The following is a 22,354-nucleotide window of genomic DNA, read 5'->3' on the forward strand; positions in this document are numbered from 1 at the left end:
CAAAAAAGATGTCTAGTTTATTGTTGTAAATTGCACCCAGCCATCGTAAAAAACAAAAGACTTCGTGTACAACCCAAAGAACACTCAAATTTCTAAGCTGCGGATCACTAAAGTTTTCAGAGTAACTAGTCTCCTAGTAAATTTTTTTTACAGTACAAAATGCCCCTTAAAGTTGAAGCCTTGTAAGCATCTTAATGCAGTGTCTCTAGGAAACTGCTGAATCTGAGAGGATGGACAAGCCTCCTGGCGTCCAGATAACACCTGCAGCCACACACCTCAGTAAACCACAGCCAGCAGAGCCCACAGACCATCTCCTCCACTCAGCCAGATGCCAACTGGTCCAGCCACTGCCTCTTCAACTTTCCTAATTACTTATCTCCCCTCTGGCGGGAAGGAAAGAGCAAAGTCCTGATACCAAGGTGAGACATGAACACACTCCTCTCTGCCCATCAGCACTCTGGTCTACCTTTGTTCTGACACATTATTGATAATGTTTGAGTCACTCTACTTCCTTAGTTGCTCACTCATTCTTTCTCTCATCATATTTTACTTAATGGATACTCTACAAAACCATATAGTACATTATGGGGTTCAAGGATATTCCCATTTGTGTGTCCTAGTTTTATCTAGGTCAGTAAGGAGATGAAGAGATAGGGAGCAAACAGTTCTGAAAGGCAAGAAGCAAGAGCAGAGGAGTGAGAAAAGAACAGGACAGAAGGACAGAAGTAGATATGGGTCCGAGATGAGCTGACAGCTGGAGAAATGAATACTAGAAGGAAAGCTCATAGTTGCTGCTTCCCTTAGAGAATTGGTCCGCTGAGATAAAGTAGGCTGGGGAGGAGCCAGGGTTTGTTGATGCTATTCACCTCGTTAAGGAAAGGAGCCCCATTTCCCATTCTCCCCACCTTGGCCAAGCCCTTAGGCAGTGACTGTACATGATACTGTAGCCATCAGTTCAGTGGTGATGAATAACATGTGTTGAACATTTATTTTGTGTCAGCACTCTGCTAAGTGTTTTTTTTATCATCTCCTGTGATTTTCAACACCCTATGAGAGTTTCCATTGTTATTCCATTGTACAAGGGAGGAAATTGCAATTCAGGAAGATCAAGATATCTGGCCAAAGTTGCCCAGGGGTTAGGGATGATGAAGCCAGATGGTCTGACTCAGGAACCTACATTTGGGGAATACATAGCATCTGCACCAAGTGACAGACCGGCCAGAGCAGTCCCCTAAGTTCACCTGCTGTTATCCCTCCCACCTTCCCACCAGCACATCCTCATGGTCCCGCCCTTGCCAACATGACCACCTCAGAGGGGACCTCAGTGCTCCTCATGTTCTTTTGCTCCTTGTGAACGTACAAGAAAACCAGCAAGTGCAGGCTGTTGACAGGCAGCTGAGAAGCACACTGCAGAATTCCAGGAGATTCAAGAATTAGAATATATTGAATTTCAATACAAACAAAAATCTGTTATTTGGCTGTTTGGGGAGAATACAGAGAGAGAGAGCAGGGAGGTTGGCTTGTAAAAATGCTCAGCCCTCATCTTGCATTCAGGAACGCCAATAGAGACTATCTAAGATGCATAAATTTATAAATATCTACACAGGTATATTTTAGGCATACAGAGATATACTTTAAAAAGTTAAAGGTGCAGAAGGAGTTTTTGCTAAATTGGGTTTGGGATGGGAAGAGGTGAAGCAGGATCTGCATTTTACTCTATCCCTTCTAGCACCACTTGATTTTGAAAATTATGTATGTGCAATGCTTTGTTAGAAATTAAAATTAGGCTTACAGTGAATTGCTGCTCATCAGAAAATATCCTTAGAAATTTTGAAGTCAGAATCCCATACCAAACAATTATGGGTGAGATCAAAGGAAATGGCTGTTGAAGGGTTTGGATGAAGATATGATGCTGCATTTTCTGCTGATGGTTCACTGAAGTCTGAGTGATGTGTCAGCCGTGTCTGATTGGCTACCCCAGCCCTGTTCTCCGGCACCACCTGCAGGTTCCACTTGGTTCCTCTCCCCACAGGGGAGGAGCCCAGAATATATTTAAAATGCTGTCATATGCCCCAGTCATGTTGAACTTTATAGAGCCATCAACCTCCCCCAGCCATTTCGCCCAGCCTCTGATAACTGTTGTCCCACCTTTAGCTGGGCTTCTGACCTCTCCCACGGGCCTCATCATTGTTAGTACTGACTAATCCCTCCAGGCTCAGATTTATATATTTCAGCTCTGCTTCACCTTTCCCCATAAATGTCCACCCTTGCCCCCTTCTGCCTGTCCACACTGGCCATCCCTGCTCCTACTTTGGCACGAGTTCTTGTTTTATTTCCCACTTGGCATTCTCATCCAATGTCACTTTACCTTCCACAGCACTGACCTTGATTGTAGGTATGAATTTCACCTGTTGTAATAACCTCAAGGTTATGAGGCCATCAGTCTTGCAAATGCATGGCATTGTTCAATGAGCTCTATAGGGATCCATAGAAAGTAAGTCATGGGTCAGAAAATGCTAGTGTGCTAGTGGAAGCCATATCCAGTGACCAGTGGGTGCTAAAGCAGCATTAGCTTTGATTTCTATTTATTTAGAACCTTCAATACTCAACTTACTATAAAGTAAATGTTGTCCCATGAGGAGTTTTCCTGTGGACTGGAATTGAATATAATCGAGAGATACAGCTATTCACTTACTCGCTGATTTAGTAATTATTTATTGAGTACTTACTTTTTGTTCTGGCCCAAAGGTTAAGAAGAAGAAATGGTTTGCTCCCAGCTTTCAAGGAGCTTGCAGTCTATTAGAAGCATTATAAACAAATAATAATAATGCTATAAGCTCCTAGCATCGTGAAGTGCAAGGAGCACCAGCAAAGGCATGCATGTTAGTACCGGTATCTTGTCATGACCCATCAGTACAGGCCTTACAGAAATTCATCAGGGTATGTACCCTGCTCATTAAAACCTTTAAGTACACATTACCATAAACATTAATAGAATTTATGTAATCTAATGTAATCATATGTTGTGTATATCATAATATATAACCAACATAGATATTTTAAAGAATGAGGATTTTAAAGTAAGTGTAATTAAAGTTTCTCCCTCATCACCTCCTGGGTAGATACCTCAACTCTGACATAACCAGTCAGCATAGAGTCCTCACCATCACTGAGCAAGAATCTGGACTGAGTAGATCTGGGGCACCCACGGTGACAGCTCCAAAGATATTATGGGATAATCCAGACATTTCCAGAAAGACAGCTGGTAATCACGATTTGTACAAGTTGTATTTTCCCTACCAATAGGTCCATTCAAGAGACCAAATTGCTCGAAACTGCTTAATGAGCACACAGTTCAAAAAAATGTGATCAGCATCTGTAAGGATATCTCACCAAACTAGAATAACTGATCGAACTGTCCTTCTCCTTTCTGGTGATATTTCTGTCTGTATAGCCAGTGCTAGACCTCTGATTTGTTTGACTTCTCGCTTTCTTTTTTCTAGAATCACTTTAGACAGTTACCCTCATGTTAACACATCACCACCTCAGAAAATAAGAATGATGCTAATGAACAAAATAAACTAATCAACAAAATAGAACTAGAAGCATGAACATGGAGCAGACTGACAGATGTCAGAAGGGAGGTGGGTGGGACAGATGGGATGAAAGAAGTGAAAAGCATAGCCAAGAACGTATATGCATAGCCCTTGGACACAGGCAACAATGTGGTGAAGTTAAGCAGGAGGAGAGGGGGAGGAGTCTGGGTGGAAGGGAGAAAAGGAGTGGAAATGGGAGACATCTGTAATAATGTCAATAGTAAAATAAATAGAATGCACTAGATTGGATTGCAGCTTGGAAAATGTTGATTTACATTCATGTCCTGGGGATTCTGCCTAAAGAGACAGAATTGCCCTGCTTCCAACTGACATATGTCTGGAGGCACATCCTCCCAGGCTCCTAAGGTTGTTAAAGGTTCTGCCCCAATTAGATGAGCTGAATCCTGCTGGCCTCGGGCCTGTGGCTTCATTCCCTCCTAGAGCTCTGACTGGTGATTGGATTGCAACTGCTAGGTTGATTTAGGTTTTATTTCAAGAGATCTTCATTTTCAGCCAGCTGGTCAGGGTGAGCCTGAATTCCTCTGACCAGATATTAAGCCAGATCTCAAGCCAGAAAGAGGACTCAGATCCCAGAGGACAGTAACTTAAATTGTTAAATTAAGATTCTTTCTTCTCAGGTATTAGACTGACCAATGTCAAGTAATATTCTTCTCCTCAAGAAAAAACTAGTCTATTGTTCTCCCACTGAAAGCTATGATATTGCTATGTTTAAAAATATATAGCTTAAAACTTGGAAAGTGTTTGGCAACACTTTAAACAATAGACTCTACCACCACCCCTGGTTTTATCTTACTGCAGACATTTGTAAATATAGTTCACACTGACTTACTGGTAATATATTACCATTCATTCATCTAGGTGTTGCTATATTCTACAATACATGTCTCTAAGAACAACAACAAACAGCATTAATTAAATAAGAGGTTATTTTAATATCTCATAAGTTAACAATATTCTATATTTAATTTAAAATTACAGCTTAAGCATAATAGTACCAACACCAAGTTAATTTTATTTAAGAATAGTAATTGAACTGAATATTGCATCTGTGTATAATTTGCATAAAATAAAGGAAAAATCCTATATAATAAAAGCCCAGCGACCGAATTACAGGACAACTAGAACAACCAGCATAAGTTATCTGGCCCATAGTTGACCAGTCGCTATGATACACATTGACCACAAGAGGGCAGATGTTCAATGCAGGAGCTGCCTCCTGGTGGTCAGTGCGCTCCCACAGTGGGAGCACTGCTGGGCTGATTGGCACTCCCACAGCAGGCTAATCCCACAGGCCACGCCCCCCACCAATGCAAAAATCCCGTGCATTGGGCCCCTAGTATCCTATCTAATAAAGAGGGAATGTGCTAATTGACCATCACACCCTCACAAAGTTGGCAGCGTCCACAACCAATAAGGAGGGAATATGCTAATTGACTGGCACACCTTCGAAGATGGTGTCAACCATAGCCACAAGGTGGCGGTGCCCAGACCCCTCAACCCTGCCAGGGTAGCAGGGGCACAGCAGACTGGACCTGCCCCCAGGAGAGTCTGACCACTCTGTGTGCTTGCCTCCAGAGTCCCCCAGTCTCCTTAGCCCCCCAGCCACCCAGGGCTGGTGCGAGGTACAGGCAAGCTTAGGATGGTGGCTACCCAGCCTCCCAGGGCCACCTGAGACTCGAGTAACCAGGGCTGGCTGAGGCTTGCGCTGCTGGCAGTGGCAGAAGCAGAGGTGTGATGGGGGTGTCACCTTCCCCTGATTTCCAGCTCGACTCCCACCCCTGAGGGATCCCAGGGGGCAGGAGCAGGCCAGGCTGAGGGACCCCCCTCCAGTGCATGAGTTTTCATGCACAGGGCCTTTAGTAGTATATAAAAACCAATAGACTAAATTGAGTTAATTCATTGTATTCTTGGAAGGAAAGATATGGCAAAATTCAGTTTTGAAAAAAACAACATACTGTATTTTTTGGCGTATAAGACGACCCCCTAATTTTACAGTTAAAACATAGGTTTAGGCTTATATTTGCTGTATAAGACTACCCCCCACTTCTGAGGCAACACCGGTTCTTTTTTTAATAGACCGCCTCTCTGACTCTGGCCAATCTGAGCAGGCTTTTTATGCATGCAGATTATGCATGTTCTGTACCCGAAGCTACACTGTGTTCTAGTAAAAAGCCTGCTCAGATTGGCCAGAGTCAGAGAGGGGTCTATTAAAAAAAGAACTGGTGTTGCCTCAGAAGTGGGGGGTAGTCTTATACAGCGAATATAGGCCTAAACCTATGTTTTAACTGTAAAATTAGGGGGTCATCTTATATGCCAGAAAATACGGTACATTTTAGGCATTAAAAGAAAATTTTCTACAGACAATTTGCTGATCTAGTAGGCATTTAATTCAGCAATTCATGGATTGGGCAGCATCCATTCTAGCAGGTAGAAATGAGCTCTGAGGAGCTTACAAGGCAGAGATTTTTATAGTCCCAGTAAGCCGAAACAAACAAAGTTATACTGGGTATCTTCTGATTGGTTAGAGCAGGGTTACTTCCCTTATATGGACCAAAGGGACAACTTGGAATGGGTCAGATAACTTATGCTGAGCAAGTGCTAATTGACTGACCTAAGTCTTCCTTTTCTGGGAGAGCTGAGCATAGAAACTTAGTTAAGCTTTGGTTTGCTGACATGGGGCTTAGCATGAGTGACTCCATCTTGGCCTAATCTGGTGACTGTAACATATGTTTAACATTAAAATTGAAGGCTTTAGTAACTATTTTAAAGCACACTCATGTACTTTAGACTTTAGCTGTGATAGTAAATGTATTCAGAATTGTATGTATTCAAAAGGAATCTCTGCCCTGGTGATCAAGTTGAGAGTGAGCTGTTGGTCTCAGTTTCAATTCTTGGTTCATCTGTTATAATGAAATGTGACTCATCCAGTGTGATATTTTTTTTTTTGCCAGTGTGTATTTTTATTTTGTCCTGTGAGCTACTTTTCTCATGGGGACACTGGCTACTGGCAATAACATATCTTCTCCATGAGCTGAAGGGCAGAGGCTCATTAAGAGCCCATCAGTGGGCTTAGCTCAACACTCCTCACCCCTTATAGGTAAGAGTGTCACCTGTAGTCCCCAGGGAGTAAGCGATACTCCCCCAGCAGTAATCCTCCTATGTTCCATTTCTGAGAGGCTGCTGACTGGTGATTCCACATAAAGGTGGATGATCAGCAAGGGTAGAACACCAAAGACCTTGCTCCCATTCTCTCCCACTAGGCTCAGCCCAGGTGCTTCCTGTACCAACTAAAGGGGCCAACACACATGCAGGAGCTCTACACTGCCCCGCCACCCCCCACAGTGTCCCCAGGAGTGTCCCCCAATTTCACCTCTATTGGATCTGCTCCCCACTGTCCCCACAGGGCCACTCTAAATCTTTAATGAAACATTGTGTGTTCATACACAAAGATATTGTAACTTTTGGAAAGCCAGAGGTAGGCTATGGGGCTTGTTGTTCCGCAGGATGGGAGGAAACAGGATGATTGCCCATGGAAAGTTATTAAAACTCAAGGAAAGATCAAGGTGTCAGTGGTCCATGTGTTTTTCTGTTCTTCCCACAGGGAATTATTGGAATGCTGCCTCTTTCCCAAATCCGTCATCCTATCTGCACTTCTCGACTTTCCAGGGGGAAACCAGTGCTGACATTTCTTTCTACTTCAAAACATTAATCCCACAGGGAGTATTTCTGGAAAATCTGGGGAACACGGATTTCATCAAACTCGAGCTGAAATGTGAGTATAAGATCTTTATCAACTCTTGTCACTCATTCTGTGCTGGCTCTGGCCCTGACTGCAAATGTCATTGGAGTCAAACATCAAGGGCTTCTTTGCCCCAGGAACAGTGCTAAAGAGTAAATACACAAAGTGAGGAAGGACCTAGGTCCTTGTCCTGGGATTGCTCACAGGATGCAGGCCTGTACAGAGATTCCCAAGCAAAGGTCTTCAAAGAAGGAAGAGAAAATAAATTACCCTAACAATATGGAAGAAGAGTGGGTATTTAGATTAAAATTATAGAGTATGAGGAAGGAGGGAGGGAGGGAGGGAGGGAGGGAGGGAGGGAGGGAGAGAGGGAGAGAGGGAAGGAGGGAGGGAGGGTGGGAGGGAGGCTGAATTTCTCTGACAAAATTGGAGAAGAATGGATATTTCAGTTTTCTTTTTGTATTTATTGTCCAAGGAGACAGGATGAAGAGTAGATAGAGAATTGTGTAAAGAGACCAGGAATAAAGCATGAGAGAGTGGGGAGAAACACAAAGGCATTAGAAATAATAAAACAACATCTGTCTGAGTTTATAAAGCAGCATGGATAGTCATACTGAGTAATGTGATGAAACTTTACACTTGCAGCTTTCCAGAAGAGACCCCACACCTATACACCCTCTAAAGGGTTCAGTTCAGAATTTATTTAGCCAAGGAAATAGAAACTAACAGAATCAGGGCAGGGCTGTTGCTGCCTAGCTCAGCTCAATTTGCCTTGGTTCCCAAAAACCCTCACAAGGTCACACTGGGGATGCCCTCTGTGGGAGGTAGGGGTTCTCTGCATCTGTAAAGTGCCATCTTTGTCATATCAAGGCCCTCACCTCATTGGGCAGCAGTACAGCTTTAGGAATTTACAGTCCACAGACTTCCAAGTTTGGTGAATCTGCTGACTGATTAGAAAAATACAGAACCAGCAAGACAACAGATGCAACCAGAAGGGGAAACTAGTCCATCGGGATCTCTCCACAAAATTTTGTTGTCCCCTCCCCACATCAGAAAGTTTCCTTCCTCCTAGTCCAATGATCTCAAAACCTTGTCCTAGAAATATCTGATGCAATATTTTTCTTATTTTGTAATTTTCATTATGCATTCTGGTCTTTAAAAGAAGGAATCTGAGAAAAACATCTATCTGCTAAGATCCTATGGGATTCTTTGTATGAAATGGTGGATAGGTATAACAGAAAGTGTGCAAACTTTGGAGTTAGCATTCACAGACTGAATCCCAATTCTTGAGTAAATTGCTTCATCTCTTTGAATCCCAATTTTCTAACCAAAAAAATGGTAATTTCTGGGGATTGTTATGATGATGGGATATATATGTTCATTAAGTATTTATTTCAGTGAAGTAGTTGTAATTTATCATTTTTCCAGAAATGCTCATTGTAGATCTAATCTGAGCCAGATCTGACTGAAAATGAGACAAAGGATAGTCTAGCCCCAGAATTAATAAATAAATAAATAAATAGGAATCCTCTCTTTTCATCAATTATGCATTGTAATTACTTTAAAGAGAGTTTTACTTTCCAAAGTTAAAAGTAATTGAGTCAAACTATTTTCTGACTTGCACATTAGTTGGATTGTATTTCAGGATTATCTCCTGGCAAAAAAGTTTGACAATTCAATATTTGAGTAATTTTATACTTTTCTACAGAATTGCTTGAACTCACCTGTCCTTGCTTTAAATTCTCAAGTTTTGTAAACCTTTGTCTGGGTTGGAAAGAAGGTAAACCAGGAATAGAAAGAGCAGTGCTTCTATTTGTACATTTTATGGGCCATTGAGTCAGCTCTGACTCCTGGTGACCCCATGAATGAGTGTCATCCATAGTGTCCAGTCCTCAACAGCCCTGCTCAGCTCCTGCAGACTCAACCTATGGCTTATTTTGTACAGTCAGTCCACCTCATATTTTGTCTTCCTCTTCTCCTGCTGCCTTCTCTTTTTCCAAGTATTCTTATCTTTTCCAAAGAACCCTGACTTCTCATGATGTATGGAATTAGGACAGCTTCAGTTTTGTCATTTTTGCCCCTAGTAATGTTTCAAGAGAGCTCTACAGACTTCTCTAGATCCCTTTTCTGACCAAGACAATAATCACGACCATGTTTCTATTATCAGGCCATCACTTCCTAAGCGCCTACTGTGTCAGGGGCAATGGAGTGGATTCTGGAATTTCTAAGATGAAGACAAGATCACCCAATACCCTCACCTAGTAATGGAGACAGTCACATAAGTAGCAGTATGGATAAATAACTTCCATTGAGAGTTTTCTAACTGCCAGACACATCAGGAAGGTGTGACTACATCACACACCGATACAGTGAGGGATATGGAAGAGTGTATACCATTGTATCTCTTGGGCAGAATAGCACATGACATGTGGCAGCTGCTGACTCGGCATTTATTGAGTAAAGGAAGTGCATGAATAGGGTGCTAATCTAAATGGAGGACCATGGAAGATCTAGCTGCAGAAGACCACCACAATTGTGGGGCTGGTGATCAAAATGATGACAAAGAATAGAGTGAAAGGTGGAAGGAGATGATATGCTTGGGCAAGTCAGGATTTCCCAGGAAAGCAGTTTGGGTGATAAGAGGATTGAGGAAGCGTCATTTGGCCATGCAAGTGGGACTTCGGTTGTTTGAAAAGGCTATTAAGAACATCAAGGAGCTGGTTGCCTGGTCACCTGCATCACTGTTGAGGCTCCTATCGCCAATAGCAAGGGGCAGAGTGGTCAGGAAGTCTGTGAGCCAAGTGTTGTAGTCCTCAGGGTCACAGTATGATAGCCAAAGAATGGGGAGAGGGTGTGTCACAGGAGGGCACATTGCTAAGTGGGGCTCTGGTGACGAAGAATAGAAGAAGTGCTAACAGGTGAAGAGGATGCCCACTGCCCACCTAGCTCAGGTACAGACGGCCCCTGGGGAAAGGGTTGCAATGCCAACTGTTAGGTAGCCTGTAATCAGAGGAAGGAAGTGTTCCAAAGTGTTTGATGATAGCAACCGTGGCGCTTTCATTTTTGTTCAATAATTTAAGAGACTTTAAAGGACACAGCAGAAATTTTTGAAGGGGATGTTCACTGACTTGTAGACATTGAGGAAAATGATCCAGAAATAATGTAATGCGTTAGCACAAGCATCCACATTGACCACGTTTGAGCTTTTCCCAATATCAGGATGACTCAGAGAAAACATTTGCATTTAGCAGACATAGCTCCCAAAAAAGAAAATGTGGAGGCAGCAGTCTAATATCCTGCTAATCTGAAGAAAGGGTATTAAGGGACAACTTTCATTTTCCAAGATGCAGCCTTCTGTAATACACATGCTTGGGAAGGAGAAGAAAACATTCTGCAATATATAGAAAATGATGAATCAGAAGAAACAAACTAGAGGCAATTTATCTTACATTATTTCAGAATTAGAACAGCTTTTTATATTAAAAGAGCTTCACATATGTAGGCATGAGGAATGCCTAATTCCACTCCACTGACCTGTTGTGCCTTTGGGATATTAGGATGTTTTATCTTTTTTATATATACTTAGTTTTTATTAATACAAATCAGGTGTTAGTACCTACATTTTTCCCCTCACTTATCCAATCCAACTTACATTATCAATATAGATGTTTTTCTCATCAACTGTCCAACTTTCTACTTAGCACCTCAATAACAGAAATTTTACTTATTGTAATGTTTCTACTACTTTGCAAGTCTAACTATGAGTTCAATTTATATTAAAGATTTTGGAATCTAAAGAATGATTCTAACTTGGTCATTATAATATATAAGAAAAGAAATTACCTCTTTAAGAAAAATTTTTAAAACCAGACTAGCAATACCATTGTAAATTTTTAAATGTTTAATAAATTTCTCCAGCTTTTGATTTAAACCTTTTCAATTTCAATTATGGGGGGGAGGTTTAGAGATATAAATTCAAAATGAAATTTGTGCTATGTTACAGCTACTTACTATATTAATTTTTATTAAGTGTTAAAAGATATACAAATAATTGGTAAATAATAAAGTCACATTGAATTTACCCAAATTTATTTGTCAATCTTACTGAAGGAACAGCTATTTGAGTATATGGTGTAGGTATCCTAGAGTTAGAAGGAGACTGTCCTCTAATAGAAAAAATTGCCCAAGCTACTTTAGATGCTACTGATCCACCCATGTCTGCTGATTTGAAAATTTCTAGAAGCAATTGTGAACTCTTCTTATGCTGGCCAGATAGAGTCACCTCTCTACAGAGCTGTGGTCCTGCTCTTCTTTCTCCACATTCCGAGGGTACCTTTAGAAGTTTTCCCTGCTACTGAAATCCTGCCCATGCAAAATATTTTTTTATTGCACCTTGATTTATAAAACATGTATAAGGCAGAAGTAGCTCTAGCAGGTATGTCTCAGTTCATTTGGGGCATCACTCTGTGCACTGGAGACCACGGGTTCGATTCCTGGTCAGGGTAATCGATGGATGTCTCTCACATATCAATGTGTTTTTGTTTTCTCTCTCTCTCCCTTCTTCCCTCTCTCTCTCTAAAAAAAAAAAAAAAAAAAAAAAAAAAAAAAAAAAAGTCTTCCCTTTTTAAAAAAAACAACAAAATTTCTACAAGGCAATTAATTCAGTGCATTGCCTAGAAAATAATGGGCATCCTCATTAAAGAGCATCTTCACATGGTGTTTGAAAACTGAATATGTTTTGTGCCATTACTATAGAGAAATGCTAAACTTTCAGAGTTTTTTTCTGATTTTCTCTGATTCTAATGTTTCATGCATTATTTATTGTGTGGAGAAGGCCACAGAATCTTTCTCTTCAAAAAGATGGCATGATAAAACGTCAAAAAGACCAACCACTAGAATCAGCCTGCCTCTGACCAGCTGGAAAACAGCAGGTATTCTATGGGGAGAAGAGATTAAAGGAGCTTGAATTCATAATTCCAGTCTGAGACAAGGACAGGAGAAAGTATATTGGTATTACTCAGTAATAAACATGTGGACTAATGGAAACAGTAGAAATATGTATGTGGAGTTATAATCAGGTTAGGGACCCTACAGCTGTCATTCTAGAAGCTAACAGCATCTCTGCAGACTTGGTGTTTTTATAAAAACAAGTACTTCAGGAAGAGCGAGTCAGTGCCATCGTTAGTGGATGTTACTAATGCTGGAGAATTGATTCAAGTAAGGATGACACTTGGGACCAATTAATTCAAAGCTGGTTCTAAAAAAAAAAAGAAGAGATACAATAAATCAGAGAATGACGCTTCATTTAAATATACTGAGTAAGTGACTGGGAAAATCACTTGAAATATCTAAAAACAGAACTATCTCAAAGGGCCATCCAAAGACAGCCACAGTACAACAATGCTAGGCTTTTACAAGATATCAGACAAGCACCTACATTAAAGCCATTTGACAAAGCACTGGCCAACTGATGTCAACTGGAAACCTTTAAAAAATATATATATTACAAATGAATTCAGGGAGTTACCTTTTTAGACAGGCATTTTGCTCAAGTTACAGAATAGTTGTTTTTATCCTCACCTAGGATATGATTTTTTTAAATTAAATCTTTATTGTTGAAAGTACTATGCTTTTGTCTCCCTTTTTCCCCCCATTGACCAATTCTAGCCCAGCCCTGTTCCCAGCCCCAGGCCTTCGCTACCCTATTGTCTGTGTCCATGGGTTATACATGCATACACATTGATCTCTTTTGTTGATCTCTTCTCCCACCTCTGCCTTCCCTCTGAAATTCCACAGTCTGTTCTAAGCTTCTGTGTCTCTGAATCTATTTTGTTCATCAGTTTATTTTGTTTATTAGATTCCACATATGAGTGAGATCATGGGATACTTGTCTTTCCCTGACTAGCTTATTTTCCTTAGCATAATACTTTCCAGATCCCCCATGCTGTCTCAAATGGTAAGAGATTCTTTTTTTTTACTACTGCATAGTATTCCTTGGAGTAAATGTACCACAGCTTTTTCATCCACTCATTATTGATTAGCACTTGTGCTGTTTCCAGATTTAGCTATTGTAAATTGTGCTCCCATGAACATAGGGTTGCATACATTCTTTTTTGATTTGTATTTCTAGTTTCCTAGGATATATTCCTAAAAGTGGGATCATTGAGTCAAATGCCAGATCCATATTTAATTTTTTGAGAAAATTCCACACCGTTTTCCACCGTTTTCCATAGTGGCTGCACTAGTCTGCATCCCCACCAGCAGTGTGCTAGGGTTCCCTTTCCTCCACATCCTCACCTGCTCTTGTCATTTGTTGATTTGTTGATGATAGCCATTTTGACAAGTATAAGGTGATACCTCATTGTCATTTTAATTTGCATCTCTCTGATGACTGGTGACTTTGAGCATGTTTTCATATGTCTCTTGGCCATCTGTACGTCCAAGAGAAGTGTCTATTTAGGTCCTTTGCCAATTTTTAAATTAGATTATTTTCTTTCCATTAAATTGTATGAGTTCCTTAGATATTTTGTATATTAACCCTTTATCAGATGTATCATTGCCTAATACGTTATCCCACGTATTGGGCTCCCTTTTAATTTTATTAATGGTTTCTTTTGCTGTGCATAAGGTTTTTTATTTTATGTAGTCCCATTTGTTTACTTTTTCCTTAGTTTCCTTTGCCCTAGGAGATGTGTCATAAACATATTGCTATGAGAGATGTCTGAGATTTTTGCACCGTCTGGTTTCTTCTAGGATTTTTATAGCTTCACAACTTACATTTAAGTCTTTTTTATCTATCTAGAGTAGGGGTGTCGAACTCAATCAGAGAAGGGGCCAAAATCTAAAATACAGCCTAAATTGCTGGCCGAATGGTTTACTGAACAGTCATAAACTGTCATTGTGATGGAAAGGCAGCGGAGTGCAGTGATGACAGCGTGGTGTGGGCCACATTGCAAGGCCTGGCGGGACGGATTTGGCCCGCGGGCCTTGTGTTTGACACATGTGATCTAGAGTTTAGTCTTGTGTATGGTTTACTTGGTAGTCTAGTTTATTTCTCTTTTTTTGCATGTATCTACCTAATTATCCTAACACCATTTGTTGAAGAGATTGCCTTGACTCTATTTTATGTTCTTGCCTCCTTTGTCAAATATTAATTGAGTATAATTGCTTGGGTCAATTACTGGGTTCTCTGTTCTGTTTTCCTGTTCTTATACCAGAACCAGGCAGTTTTTATTACAGTGGCTTTATAGTATAGCTTGATATCTGTTATTGTGATTCCTCCAACTTTGTTCTTCTTTATCAAGAACAGGTAGTTATTTGTGGTCTTTTTTGATTCCATATAAATTTTTGGAGTACTTGTAATAGATCTGTGAAATATGTCATTAGTATTTAATAGGAATTGCATTGAATTTGTAGACTGCTTTGGGTAGTATGGACATTTTATTGATGTTAATTCTACCAGTCCATAAACATGATATATTCTTTCATTTGTTTATATCTTACTCTATCTCTTTTTATAACATCTTGTAGTTTTCAGAGTACACGTCCTTTGCCTCCCTGGTTAAGTTTATTTCTAAGATCTTAATTTTTTTTTATTACAATGGTAAATGGGATTGTTTGTTTAGTTTCTCCTTCTGAAAATTCTGAGAAAGAGGAAAAAAAATAGAGAAACATTGATGTGAGAGAGAAAAATCATTTGGTTGCCTCCTATACGTTCCCTGATCAGGATCAAGCCCACAACCTAAGTATGTGCCCTGACTGGAAACTGAACCCACAACCTTTGAGTGTTCAGATGATGTTATAACTAACTGAACTACCTGGGAAGGGCCCACATAATGTTTAATAGCAATGACAATAGAAACTCTGAGGAGACAAGAAATATAAAGGCTTAAATAAGATCTGATATAGGACTCAGGTCATAGGAATATATTCTTCTTGAATAGGAAAGGAAGATGATTCTGTCTTTATAGTATTCATGTTTTACTTTTCAAGAAGTTGTCTAGTTTAGGCACTTCTCTATTTACCAAGGAACTATGTTTTAAGAGGTTATTCAGAACCTGGAATTATTATTATTTGTCTGTAGACATAACATTGTAAATAGTGCTCATATTCCATGGCTGGTCATAGAAAATTGCTTTTTAAAAAAATATATTGATTTTTAGAGAGAGAGTGAGAAGGAAAGAGAGAGAAACGTCTATATGAGAGCAAAACATTGATCACTGCCTTCTGTACACCCCCTACTAGGAATGGAGCCCACAACCCAGGCATGTGCCCTGATCGGAAATCAAACTAGCAACCTTTGGTGCACAGGACAATGTCCAGCCAACAGAGCCAAACAGGCCAGGACTTACTTGCTTGTAAAGTATAGCTGAAAAGTAGAGCTGCAGGTGTCAGCTTGAGGTCTGGGTTCTAGATTCTGGAGTCCGTTCAATACAATAGAAATGTTGGAGAACAAAGAACTTCAGCCCAGATTTCTGAATGCCGAGCTTGTCCTTGACAGACTTCTCAATAAGGACATTCTTGTTTGCCTTTAGGAGATTCAAGCACAGTGCTACCTGTCTTTTCTTTTGGACAACAGCTAATGGTTTAGTAAAGGAGGGTTGGACATTCACAAGAGCATGTACCAGTCTACAGGCTCCCAGCCACTTTACTTTGCTCTAAAACTTTATAGTTCCAGGAATCACAGGATTCCACCAATTCATCATCTTAATAAAGAGCTAATATGCAAAGGTTAGGACTCCATAACCACGGATCTCACGCAGGATGCTGCCTGTGTGTGTGCAGCAGGGCGTTGCTCCAGAGGCGGGCAGAAGCGGAGGCGTCTGAAGGAGGCAGGACCATCCTGTGCCAGGGAGGGCAGGGGTGAGAGTCTGTAGCTACCCCCTCACCAGTCCTTCGCCACCCACTGCTCGCATTCAGAGCACCCCACTGCCCACTAACAGGGGAAAGGGCACAGAGCAGCAGGTGGGAGGCTTCCAGCTCTCCTCCAGAGCCATGAAGGGGCTGAGCCATCACATTGCTCTGGAGATGGGGTGGGAGGGGGAGGTTCCCTGAGAAGGTGGGACCGGTCCACGGTAACTGGAGGGACTGAGGGCGGGGCTTAAAGCAGCCAGGGAAGGCCAGAGGGGTCGGTGCTGCAGCTCTGCAAGGAGAGGTTCAGGTGTCAAAGCTGGGTGAGCAGGCAGGGCAGCGCGTTTTCACAAGCTGGGCTCCTAGTTAGAATATAATATCACAACCTATATATTTTTTGATTGTTATAATATTTTAATACAGAGCTGGTATTGGAACCAGAGTAAGGCCATTACATCACAACTCATCCCTTCAAAATCCCAGTGGCCTGATGGAGAAGATCCTTTGGTTAGTTATTTAAGCATATAAATAAATTAAAAAATGTGACAAGGTCATGAGAGATTTAGCAATCAGAAATATTCTTATTGAAGAATAAGTGAAGCTGCCATGACAGGTAAAATCCCAGGTTTGAGTGGCTGCTGCAGTCTAACAGCACGCTCTGATCAGGAAGTCCTCCCACACAGCCATTTGAGATCAAGGCTCCCTTCGTGCTGTAGGTCCACCTTCTCCTACAGCCTTGGAATTTCTAAGTCCAGTTGGCCGATAGAGAAGGGGAGGGTGGAGAGTCTTCTCTTTGTTTTCATTCCATTGGTGGTAACTAGTCATATGGTTCCACCTAGGTAGGTGCCTGGGGACTGGGTCAGGCAGCTCTTGGATGCATGGTCGCTTTTATGGGTGACTATGGGAAGAAGAAAAGAAACTTCTCATGAAAACTTAGCCATCTCTGCCACATGTACCATGGCAACTAAAAGGAGTAAGCTTTAACCTCACCTGAAGACTTAGAGGTAGGCTTCCAGAAGATGCAGCATGTGAGTTGCCTTGAAGGCAAATAAATGAGATAAAGGCATCTTTCCAGTAAACAGCTTAGGCAAAAAGCAAGGAGCAGGGAGATTATGGAGCATTTGAGGAATTGAAAAGAATTGAAAAGCTAAAGCCCAGGGACCAGTTAAAGGACATGTTTCATTAAAGCAATGACCCAACCACATAGCTGAGTTAAGAGTTTAACAGAAGGAAGCTAACCGGACTTCAGACCTCTTAGGAAATCATGTTTTACTTGTCTTTGCCCATAGTGTTAAAATGATCAGATTTGGTTTTCTGCATCTCTGAATTTGATGCCTCTGATGAGGACTGATGAGAATGCTAAATGACTTTTTCTGAAGAGTGGTTGATATTTAGTATTCTGCAGGGTCTTTCTAGGGAAGTGCAACCAGAGCCAGTGAATAATAAAACAGTGTATATCTGTCAAGTGTAATTATAACACTGAATTATGCTCATCTTGCTTCCCAGTTCCTGTAGACATCAGTTTAAACATCTGAACATGCTGGCACTTCGGACCTGAGAGGATTTTACTATGAAATATAGCATGCCCTTCTTTTTTAGCCATTTTTAATGGGAAAAGAATTCACATCCTGTTAAAAAAATATTCTATGATGAAGTTTGACCACTCTTTTTGAAATCTTCTCAGGAATCTTAAAACTAGGAAAGAAGTGAAGAAGGTTTTGATTCCTTTTTATTCTCTGTATTTAAATGAAATCCCCCATTTTTATTAACCCCTCTAATTAAAACACTTGTTAAAATTATAGAACATAGTTGCTTAAAATGTCACCAACCTTCACAAAAGAAGTGAATATTATCAAGTGGTAACTTTTTCTAAAATTATACAAATATTGCTTATTTTGAATTATTTAAAAATCCAAAGAAGCAAAAACAAATAAACTGAATAAATCAGCTATAATCTCAAATATGTTTGATATACTTTCATATATATATATATATATATATATATATATATATATAGTATACTTTAACCAACATTTTTCTATGCACTTCTATATAATTGTTTACCAACATGAGATCATATGCTATATACTGTTTCTAACCTACTTGTTTCATGTAACAGTATTTTAGAAACACATTTCCATGTCAAATTTATAAAAACTGCACAACAGTGATTTTTGTTTTCAACTTAGGGCAGAGAATAATATATCAGAATCTCCAGGAGAGCATAGTAGTTTGGAAAATCATAATTTCATATTTATAAAACAAAACAAAAAATCTATTGTTTTTATTATACAGTCTACAGAATGCAATGCACAATTTCATTGGCTGGGAAGATGTTTATCAGAGGTCTTCAGGGGTTGTTTTATTCCCCATCAGCCTGCTACATCTGGGTATATCAGCATCTGGAGATGATAATTAGGTTGTTAGGTCACATATGGGAACATGGTTTAGAAGAGATTGGGAAACATACTATCTTGACTGACAAGTGTTCCATTTAACCAATGAGCCCTTACTGTTAAAAGATACTTTTTTGTTCTAATCTACTGGCTTCCTGTCACTCATTCTCAGACCATCATTTCACACATGGAAGACCTGTGGGAAGGCCACACCAGAATGTGCCCAGGGGTCAGTGTTCCTGATGGATGACCCTGTTCCCACAGTCATTCTATTCATTCATCTTGTTGAGGGTATGTCAAACCAACCAGAGGCAGAGGTTGCCAAGTAGCTCAACCTACTCTCAAAGGAGGTATTCTAGAGAGAAACCATGTCCCATTAGTTCAGCAAATTGTGGAGGGAAAAAGTAAATATGATTGTTTGAACTTTGTACAAACTGGCCCTAAAAAGAAAGTTCTAAGGTGTTCCTTGTATGCAATCTCTAGGGAGGCAAAATGTTTATTTGTGCAATGTAATTAGGAAAGTTATGTTTTTAATTATTATCATCAGAAATGAGAGGAAAGGAAAAGTAGTCTTTGATGAATTATTATTATTATTTAACATTCTCCATTTCCAGAGTAATGCAAATGGAAATTGGTTGGCATAGCCATAAGAGATACTGTGAAGTAATTTTTCTGTCTTTTTTCAGAGGAGGCAATATATGAGTTCGGGTTCTATTAACTCTTCTACAGTGTTAATTGAGCTTTTATTCTAGGACATTTCAACAGTGGGATTCTGAGATCCCATATTTTTCAGATTTAACCTAAAACCCATCATTTCTAACATTCCTACTAAATAGAATATAATGAACAAAGTTAGGTAATCACAGTCAGAGAAAACTAATATCATTTATATTAGTTATGCAACTCTTGCAGAGATTCCAAGAAAAGGGGAACTTGTATAGAAGTCTTTCTCACTTTAAGGTAGCTTGTTAAGAGGAAGAGATGCTCCTGCTCTTTCAAATCTCTCTGCATCCCCATATAAATCCTCTGTTGGCATGGTTTCACTTTTTCCCCACTTTTTGTTCAATATTGCTAATACACTGTAGTTGAAATACCCTTGTGTTGTAATGGAAAACAGAGTATGTAAATCTTTTTTTTTTTTCTCTTCTGTGTCCATAACATGTAGAATATGGAATCTTCATTGGGCTTTTTTTTTCCCTTTGAAAATGTCTTATCTGAAATCACACCACGGTAGCAATGAAAGGATATGCTATATAGGAACAATTTGCTGAGAAAAACAGAGCCTTTGATAGGACCTACAGGCTGGGCTGAAACTTAGTCATGGCAACCAGGAAGCAGATGTCTCCTTGTCTGTTGTCCTTAGGATAATCACTCTTGGCTCTCACAAGCAGGCTTGCTCCTTCCAAAGCCTTATTCTTTTCTCCTAAGACCTTGCCTTTGGCTCTTACCCATTACCAGTGAGTGTCCCCATAAGCATAGCCAGCCAGTGCTCAGTCATTCAGAAGTTATAGTTCATTAACTCACTGGTATGGTGTCTCCTTAGAAGCTTTAGCTTGGTCCACAGTAACATCTGTCAGGTTTTTTTTTTTCCCCCAATTCAAGCTGTTTCAGCGTCAGTTTTACTACCTCCTTTGAACGCCAAATCCTTGTCCATTCTCCTCTGATATCACCAAAATCAACCCCATAAACTACCCCTAGTCCTCCTCCAAAGCACATCTCCTTCCATGAGTGCTTTTAATTTTGCTGTACAATCTGACATGGTCCAAAGGAAAACTTTGACATCCGTCCCCTCTTTTACCACTCTCCTCTCCATCTCTGGAGAATCTGTAGGCATCCAATCTCACAATTTCTCTAAATCAGCTTCTGCAATTCCATTTATCACCAATGCTGTCTCCTCTTAGTCACCATCTGGGACTTTGATCTACTCTTCTAAACTGGTCCCTCCCTGCCCAGCAAGTCTCTACTGATTCCAAACACAAGGACATTTAAAACCTCACCAAGGACAGGTGCTGTTTCAAGCCACACGTCATTTTGGAAAGGTTTTTGTCTTTTTCCTTTTTCAATCATGTAGGTCCATTAATATTCAATAAGCTATTCTCAGAAGTTGGTGAAATGCATGGAGAAAACTGAAATTAGAAAGGCTTTGCATTTTAAAGAGAAGCTCTCTGTTTCTATGTGGGCAATAGTAACTCCCTTTTGCTTCCTTTTCTCCATGGATGCCTTTGTTTGGGAAGTTATTTTCTTCACTATAATAAAAAGCTTAAAGGCCAAAATACATATAGAGAAATATTTCTCATACTCAAGAGGTTAGCAACATACCAGAGGTTTTAAAAATAAATTCATAGCATTGATTCTAAAGCTCTAGGCATTTCCTTGAAGAATTTCCAAAAGACTTCAAATAAATTTTCCTTGCCAGTGTTCATTTTCAGATGTGTTTGACATGGAGTTTTTAGGTGTGAATATGCATATTTGGCTCCAAAAACTTCTAACTAAAACTGTACTAAAGGAAAAATAAGTTATTTTTCTTTCTTGCATAATTTGAAAGGCGGTGCGGTATGGTTAGAATATCAGAAGCTCTGTACTTAGTTCTCATTATGTCAGCATTTAGACTTAATTTTCTTATGCAGGCAGAGAAGCTGAGTTTGGAAATTGGACTCCATTCTAGGAAGTCTTTTAGTCTTAACATTGCTGACTTCCGTCACACCCTTCTAAACAGAAGTGATTGTTTTGGTTTTAGTTTTGGTTTTGCATAGAATTAGACCAACTGCAAACTTAGAAAAACTGCAGCCCTCACAAGTTTGCATACACTTCTGACACCCACTTCAAGTTCATGGAGTCCCTGAAACCACCCTCAGTTTTGATAATTCTCTAGAAAAACTCACAAAACTTACTAAAGGTGGCTGGACTTAATCATGGCTACCATTATTACAGGAAAAGAAAACAGATTCAAATCAGACTAGAGAAGGTGCACAGAGGGCAAAAACTAGAAAAAGTACCAGATGCCAACCTTCCAGGTGTGCCCCTCCTATGGAATCACAGTCCCGTTACTTTCCCAGAATTGATTATGACAGTATCCACGGAGGACTGCCAACAAAGACAGCTCCCATAAGCCTTGGTGTTAAGAATCTTTATTCAGGCTCCATTACATAGGAATGGTTGACAGCCCACATAGCTGGCCTCAGTTTCCAGTTATTTCAAAGACAGACTCCTGGGTCCTTCCCCAACTAATAAGAGATTGAACTGTGTGATCCAAAACTTCACCCTATATCACATCCTCTGTCTATCTGGGTGGTCAGCCCTCACCTAAAATTACATCACAGACTCTGACATGACCCAGGGCTCTCAAGCAAAGATATTTATCTCAGACATAACATTTCAAGGGTTCAGATACTACCTTCTCAAAGTCAAGGGCAACAGCTAGATCTCTCTTTGAACAAGGTTAAACTTTTTACCACACAGTTTGAAAATCTTTGTCTTTTTTTTTTCAATACATTATATTGATTTTTTTATAGAGAGGAAGAGAGTTAGAAACATTGATCAGCTGCCTCCTATACACCTCCTACTGGGGATGTGACCACAACCAAGGTACATGCCCTTGACTGGAATCCAACTTGGACCTTTCAGTCCACAGGCCAGACCTCTATCCACTGAGCATACCGGTTAGGGTGAAAATCTTTGTCTTGATGACAAGGAAGCCAGAGAGATTCCTCAGACCTTCCTGCTAAAAGGAAACATGTCAATCCCAGTGTTTC

The 22,354-nt window shown here is 40.2% G+C and overlaps 1 protein-coding gene across 1 annotated transcript in view; it reads left to right on the forward strand.

The window, feature by feature from the left end:
• CNTNAP2 (contactin associated protein 2) overlaps positions 1 to 22,354 on the forward strand; it is a 1,655,787-nt gene that overhangs the window by 1,461,407 nt on the left and 172,026 nt on the right. The window contains exon 16 of the mRNA XM_036429148.2: positions 7,219 to 7,389. Within this exon, the coding sequence (XP_036285041.1) occupies positions 7,219 to 7,389 (171 nt within the window). The remainder of the gene's footprint in view (positions 1 to 7,218; positions 7,390 to 22,354) is intronic.

The sequence above is a fragment of the Pipistrellus kuhlii genome, unplaced genomic scaffold, assembly GCF_014108245.1.
Source record: "Pipistrellus kuhlii isolate mPipKuh1 unplaced genomic scaffold, mPipKuh1.p scaffold_m20_p_10, whole genome shotgun sequence".
NCBI classification, from domain to species: Eukaryota; Metazoa; Chordata; class Mammalia; order Chiroptera; family Vespertilionidae; genus Pipistrellus; species Pipistrellus kuhlii.